The 7,744-nt window shown below is 44.2% G+C and overlaps 1 protein-coding gene across 1 annotated transcript; it reads right to left on the minus strand.

The window, feature by feature from the left end:
- Positions 1-1,798: 1,798 nt before the first annotated feature.
- Positions 1,799-7,069, minus strand: CBLN4 (cerebellin 4 precursor). The gene is made up of 3 exons (XM_021677815.1): positions 6,779-7,069; positions 3,635-3,751; positions 1,799-1,996 (listed from the first exon to the last, which is right to left on the minus strand). Exons 1-3 carry the CDS (start codon positions 7,067-7,069, stop codon positions 1,799-1,801), a joined length of 606 nt encoding a protein of 201 aa, XP_021533490.1.
- Between the last annotated feature and the right edge of the window lie 675 nt (positions 7,070-7,744).

A 7,744-nucleotide genomic window follows, 5' to 3' on the forward strand; every position in this document is an offset into this window, starting at 1 on the left:
TCTTCTTGGGGCGGGAGGACAGTGTTCCTGTGATGAATGAATATTTTGACTTGGTGATTAATCACAATTATGCTAGAAGACCTGCCTACATGTCTCCTCCTACAGGGTCCTCTAACACCTTCCTTGCTGCCACCATCTACAGAAGGGGCTCTCCAAAATTGCTTTAATTGACAACAGACCAGGAAATTGAGCCAAAGCTCCAGATGAGACATCTATAATAATAGTTCCTCCTCAAAAGAAACCTGTGATCTTCTATTTGTCTTTTAGTGTTGTGAAGGGGGCGGAACTTTTCCCCGAAGTCTTCACGTTGAAAATAGCAGTCTCTATACCATGGCCACGCACTCATTCACTGAGCACCCTCGGGAGATTTTAGCCAATTTTTTCAACTTAACTACCTAAGAGTAAGTCCCTTCTGAAAGAAAAGTTTACAGAGTCCATCGATTCTCTTTTGGCAGGCTGACAACTCCTGGATTGGAACAGATTAAACACAGGGAAGCCTTCCCACGCCAATTCAGAGAAGGTTCTCCCCAGATTCCAAAAGCTTTTCTTAAACTCCGGGAAATGGAAACGAGAAGGGGGAAGGAAAGAAGGTTTGGTGAAAAGGGGGAAATAAACCATGGAGAATAATATTTCCCGAACCGAAAGGACAAAACAATTCAGCTAACATATATTAACCTTTATTCTATGACAGAGACATAAATAATTTTATGAATTCATATGACTTGTACAAAAGACAAAATAAGATATTGCACTAAGTTTAGATATGGGATATTTGGATTTAATATTAGCTAAACAGATAAATATATACAATTTAAGGAATTAAGGCAAAACCAGATGATACTTTCAAACACAACAGAAGGCTTGAAAAATCGGTATAATTAAAAACAAAGGCATCCCATCTCCAGTTAATAAAGTGGTCATGTCTAAGGGAAAAAAATCCCTTAGGTTTTTAATAAAGTGGTTATTATCCATCATGTTAATTCAAGCTGAGCAAGAAAGTATAGGATTTCCCATGGAGGAGGGCGGTTTGGTGGAGGTTTGGGGGCTGAGCACTTAGAACTCGCGTAAGCAACTTTTTCCTTGTCAGATTTATGATCTATTCTTCCTATTAGAAAATATAATTTGGAAAATATGACTCTTTCACATATATAATTAAAATACAACTATGAAGCATTCTTTTTTGTTAAGGGAAGTCATGTTGGTGATATCATAGGGTAACTTTGCGGGGAAGCCATTCGTTACCCTATTTGTAGAGAAGACACAAAGCCAGTCACTGAAAAACAACCCCCAGTTACTGTAAGAGAACAAAACAAACTGATTCCAAAGGAATAAAAATGAGTGTAATCAATATATCAACACAGCACACAGTTCTTTGGCAGTATCGTACTAACCGTTGATTGAAGTCAGAACTTGAGAGTTTTCTAATTCTTAGACCTGGTTGCCAGTCTTTTCTTAAAAAACAAAGAAATAAAATTCCACACCTGCAACGAATTCAGTGATTCCAGGAAATTAAATTCAGAATAAACCTCGCAGACAGCTTTTGACTGTCACACTTGAGCACAGGTACATATTATGTCTGCTGAGAGTCCCCATCCGAGTATACGGAGACGCACACACACACAAAATAACCTGTGAGACTGTGTATTGGTTCGGACAGGCCTAGAATCCTTAAAGAGAATCCATATTCACCCATGAGAAACCGATAAAAGACATCAATCCGAGGATGAGAAAATGATCTTCCAGTAACTCAGGGGTGGGCCACCCCTCCCCTGGATCAACATCATGGAGAAATCAAATCCTATAAGGGAAACACCAGAAAGCCAGAGAACGTGGAGTACTGCCAGCCTCCAACCAAGTTACCTTTCTCCAGTTTCAGGTAAACTTTATCCTCCTTATCCAGGTAGAGAAGCACACCGTTAGTAGCAGCTTCGCGAGTAACGTCTTTGTCCCCAGCAAAGGCAGATATTACTGGCTTCCCGTTTAACATCAGGTTAACCTACGAGGGAAAAAAAAAAATCACTGAAAACATCTACCAGGGCTAATGAATAATGTCTGAGATGACAGACCCAGTAAAACATCTGATGTTCAGCAAATTCATCCCCAGCGATGGCTGCACTTAGTAGGTCCACTGCCAGCTGCAGTGGCTGCACTTAGTAGGTCTACTGAGCTGATTTTCTTTTTTTTTTTTCAATTTCTCCCATAGAAATTTCCTGAAATGCTTACAAAAGAATACCATCCGTGGACAGCAACCCAGCCTTGGGAAAACTGGCCTCCCTTCAACACATAAATTAAGCTTGCTGTTTTATTTACTTCTCACATTCAATAGCAATCTTTTGGTAATGAAGCAAGCCTGAGGCTTCCCAGTATATTAGAAAAAGAAGTCCAGTGCCCTTTTCTCTGATAAACCCAGATACAGCAAGATTCTACCAACACATTTTTCAGGTTACTAAACCTGCAACAGGCATAGTGCTGAAGATCATTTGAAATTATGGAATGTGTATGTGTGTGTGTTGGGGGGGGGTGTTCTGTTTTTTCTTTTTTCCCTGATAATGTGTATTAAAAATAATAAATGTACATTATTAAATGTGTATTAAAAATAATAATCACCACCATAGTGAAGATTTTAATGATGGATAATTAGCAAGGAATCCATAATTAATAAATTCAAAATTATTAACAAATAATAAACTCAAAATTTTCTCCCGACTACAGTTTTGATTATACTGTGTTAAACATTACATAAATTTCCAAATATCAGGGCTTGAGAAAAGCTTTTCCACGCTAGTAAATTTCTTTACTAGATAGTCATTCCTTTTATGTTAAAAAAAAGTACTGCCTAAATTAAATCTGAGGATGATCAATTTACCCATTCGCTAGGAGCTGTGAAAGTGGTAGGAGAGTGTGTAATCCACTTTTCATGTGGCCGTAGTATACAACACACACACTGAGCATAAGATAAAGAGAATGCTAGAATTCCATAGACATGCATTGGTATTATTGGGTGTTAGCATATTTGAATATTCTAGGAACTCGTCTTTGAGTGTAAGGTCAAGCCTATTACCTGAGATACGACAACACAAAATATGTTGCTAACTGTGGAACTGAAATTTCTAAGAATTCACTAGTTCTCAGAGTAACTGAGGATAAACTATTTAAAGCATACGCAGAGGAACACCCTTTCGTAAAAAGTGTATTTTTTCTAATGGTTAACTGTGTAGCTCAAAATTTCTAACAATGATGGCAAATTTGTTTTATTTAATATGTACTTGTAAAGTTCGGCTAGTCTTACAAGTTTCTTCCTTACAAGTTCAAATCATTTTTGCACATTTAATGAAATCAAGATCTTATAAAGAGATTTGTGCCACTGAGTTTTTAACTAAGCCATGTTTTCTAAATGGTTGGTTGTTATTAAGGTAATACATTCTACTCTTTATTTTTCTATGTTTCTTGTCATAGCCTTAATGGATGTAATAAAGAAGAAAACTGGAAATAAAGTGTTTTAAAAATAAACTATAAAGATGGTTGTTTATTTTTATAATGAAAACACATCTTTGGATAAACACTTAAATACATAACCCACTGCCAATAAACACTGCCGTTTGGGGGTAGAGAGGGAGCAGTTCAAAACACATACCTGGATTGTTTGGCTCTGGTAGACTTTAATTACATGAAAGCTGAAACTGTAAATTCCTTTTCTTGGTGCTACAAAGACAGACTCCAAGGTGAAAAAATTACCCACGTTTACTAGGATCTACAAATAAAAATAATAAGTAACAGTAAATTATTAACAATAATCTCTTCTGTAAGTTTCCTTCCTTCCTTCCATCTTCCCCTCCCTCCTTCCCTCTCTCTTTCTCTATCTCTCTCTCTCTGTCTCTTTCTCTCTCTTTTTCTCTGTCTCTTTCTCTCTCTCTCTCTCTCTTTCTAGCTTTCTTTATTTCTTTCATAAGGAGTTTAAGAAACCATAGAGAATAAAACATTGAGTTCTACTCTTTTCCTCTTTGGTGACTTGGGAAATAGATTTGTGTAATGGAAGGTTTTTCTGTCTTTTAAATGGTAGAGGAAAAAAATAAAGTAACTGCTTTGTATTCAGGCCTCAATTTCCAGCAAGGCCTGATGGCTCTGGAAACAACTAGGTAACACGGAGGACTTATAAATATTAGCTTTACCTTGAGAGTCAGATAAAAGGCATCTGCCCTGTATTTATATTCCCATCCTCTACAAGCCTTTGCAATGTCCAGAGATGACGTTTCCAAGACAGCCAATCGGCATCCATGGGCTCTCTGCAGTCATTCCTGGACATATCACATAGAGGCCTGGGCACCCCCTCCACCCTGTGACATAATCCATGACTGAATAGTGCACAGACTAATCTGAATGCCTGGCCCTCCCCTGAGCCTCCGCCAAACCTCTCCTAAGATCCATGGCCATTTTTTCAGTCCTGTGCCATCCAGGCCTTAATTATAATATTTTGGCAATGACTCAGCCTTTGCAGGCTGCCAAAAGTAGAGCATGAATAAGGACAGACTGTGAAATTGGTGGCCTTCTTGTGTTCCTGCCAGTGTTATCCGTTATCCTCTTCTCGATCACCTGCTTTATTTAAACTTCAAGGGTCAAAAATGAAAAGTAAAATAAGGCACTATTTCCTAAGAAAGCAGCAATGCATTTTGTATTCCAAGATGTGCAGCCTGTTTCTATTGCTTATTAAATTAACTCTGAATTTCAATAAGTGACCTCTTAATCCAAATTTGCAAATGTCACATAAGTCAGTCCCTTCCTATGAGAAGGAGAGTGAGAATGTTTGGGGGTGGGAAGTTGTAAAATGACTGGGGTTTATTCCATTTCTCTCCAAGAAATGAATATATAACTGGCATTCAAAAAAATCGGATGTCCCTATAAGGATACATTTCCACTGTATCAGTGGCAATCTGCCACTATCTCTTGTAAATGCTACATTCGTGCCAATATTAGGCCTTTTGCATAATTCCCTAAAAACATACTATCATCTCTGAGCAATGCACCAGAATAGAGTAGCGGGTCAAGTTGATGTACCAGGTTCAACCCTCGACTTAAAATACATATATGTGTATAATTTTATTCTGAGAGTTCACCTTCTTCCAAATAATCCTCAGATTCTTTCTCTGACTTGATGATCAATGATCTTTCAGCAACGAATCACCAGCTATGCAATAATCCCCAGCAGAGCTGTTACAAAGATTTTTCTCAAGCACATTTAAAATAATTTGAGGTACGTAGCAGGGACTTCCTGACTCAGATACAAGTAGCATAATTCATTAGCAATAATGGAAATGTCTGATTAGTGTTGACTACACACAAGGCTGGATGTTGACTCTATATTGTAATTGGAGCATCCCAGCACATACAGATTTATAATTAAATGTGTCTTGTGTTCTCTGAGATGCATAGTTCCCCAAACAGAAGAATAAATCCTCTCCTCTTCTAATTGACAGAAAGGTCATGGAAAAGAAGGCATTGTACAGTGCCATGTCCACAACGTCCAACATTTAATTAATGCATTGAAATATAAACCAGGGGTGGTGCTAGACTTTATTTCCATCAGGATGGAAAATACTGCACCAAAACCCCAAAGGGGCTGCTTCATTCTTTAAAAATTATAGCTATCTGACAGTAAGCCCCAGAGAAGCATTCTCTGCCTGGCCAGCTGGAGAGTGCATTACTTAGGAACAATTAAGTAAGGAATGGAAATGTCACCTCTTTCCTTCCCTGGCACACACTGCAGTACCACTTAACCTGTGTTCCCACACATGTGTCTTTGCATACAACTGTGCACTACACAAGTGACTATGGAATTTAAAAGACTCCGGGTGCTGTTAGGGTTGAACTTACAACCCCGGAGTCAGTTTCCAGTTTTAAGACTGCTTGCTAAAGCTAAGCTGATACCCCTGGGGTTTCTCATCAGCCAAACCCCAGAGCTCCAGCCACAGATTTCATCAGTTCCTCTCCACCCCCTACCCTCAACCCCAAAGTCTGTCTTTCCCCAGTAATTTGCAATTCTCTGAAAGGACCGGAGCAGGGGAAGGGAGCACCGGCTCCCCAGCGCTTCCCAATGGGAGCTCCCTGCAGCTGCCCTCCCTCTCCCTCCACAACTTTTCTCCAAGTACCACAGAAAGGCTTTCCGCTGCAGCGGCGCCTGCAGCGTGTGAGGGGATCCTGGCATCAGAAAGGTGGGCGAGACCTGACCCACGCCATCACTGCCCGCCCTCAGCAGCCACCTGCGAGAGCTCTGCAGAGAACGTGGACCCCCAAAGCTCTCCTTGGGGAGAAGCTTCTCCACCTGGCGGGGGGGGGGGGGACAAATCATTTATCCGGAGACCGCGAGGGGACCGCGCTGGAACAGCCTGGGCGGCACCTGCAGAGGAGTCTGAGCCGGGGGTGCCAAGCTCTGGCCAAGAGATTTCGAGGTCCAGGGACCAGCCTCCCGCCAGCTCCTATGGACCTGTTGCTGTGAAACTCGCCCCAAGCTCTTGTGGCTGGGCTCTGCGCTCCCAGCCTCTTCCCCTCCTTTCTCTCCGGAGGCCAGGAGGGAGTGCGGGCAGGGGCGGTGGTGGGAGAGACAGAAGTTCCAGACCCAGACCTATTTGGGAAGGCGAGTGCCGAAATGATCCTCCACATCCCAGTCAGACCAACTTAGCCTGAGCAGGCAGCCTGGGTCTCTGGGCTGCCAGAAGATCGACCCCCCACCCCACCATCACCACCCATACACACACCCGGTGCCCTGCATCCCTCAGGGTCTGACCTGATCGAAGTAAATGATGCGCGTCTTGTTGCTCATCTCCGACGGCTCATGGTTGGTGCTCCGCACCGCCGAGAAGGCGACCTTGGAGTTGGCCGCCCGGACCGAGATCCCCAGAGGGGAGGAAGAGGAACCCTTGGAGTCCGTGGCCGGGTTCGAGTCGCACACCACCAGACACTTGCCCTCCAGCACAATGGGCTCCGTGTCGTTCTGTGCCCAGACGGGCAGCGCCGGCAGGGTGAGGGCCAGCAGCACGGCCGGCACCACGGACAGCGCCCGGCTCCCGGAGCCCATGGTGAGGCGCGTGGGCAGCCGCAGCCGGCTGACGCTCCCGCTCGCCCGCTTCGCCTCCAACCCCGGGACCCCGGCGCTCGGGAAGATGCCAGTGGCTAGATCGACAGCGCTGCAGGAACGGCGGCGGCGGCGGCGGCGGCGGCGGCGGCGGCGGCGGCGGCGCGCACACTTCCCCCAATTCTGTGGTTTGAACTCAAAGTCTCCGCTCGCGCTCTCTCGAGGGCTCTGTTACCTTTGTCCTTTAAGGAGCTCATGCAGAACCCCCTACCCCACCCTCCTCCGCCCAAGAATCAGCCCTGCCTGGGGCCCCTGCACCCACCCTTGTTCCTGGACATCTAAAAGTCACCACACCCTCACATTCACAACTCAAAGAGGAAAACGGTAATAAATTCTCACCCCAAACCCAAGCACCCCCAGGTGGACGACGGAGCAGGAAAAACAAAGGAGACTCAAAGAAAAGCCTCGGGGGTAGGTGGGTGCCGAGTGGTGCGGCTGTCGGTCCTGTACGCGTCCGGCTTGCGGCAGGGACGATTTACCGAGGCCGAAGGTGTTTCCCGGACTGAGAAGAACGCGAGGCTGTGTTCATGGCCAGGACTCCGGCGACTCCCACTTTCGCCTCGTCCGAAATTCCCCACACCTCGGCGCCTCTCGGACGTCGGCAGGTAGGCAGCAGCC

This window comes from Neomonachus schauinslandi, chromosome 10 (genome assembly GCF_002201575.2).
Source record: "Neomonachus schauinslandi chromosome 10, ASM220157v2, whole genome shotgun sequence".
Lineage (NCBI taxonomy): Eukaryota > Metazoa > Chordata > Mammalia > Carnivora > Phocidae > Neomonachus > Neomonachus schauinslandi.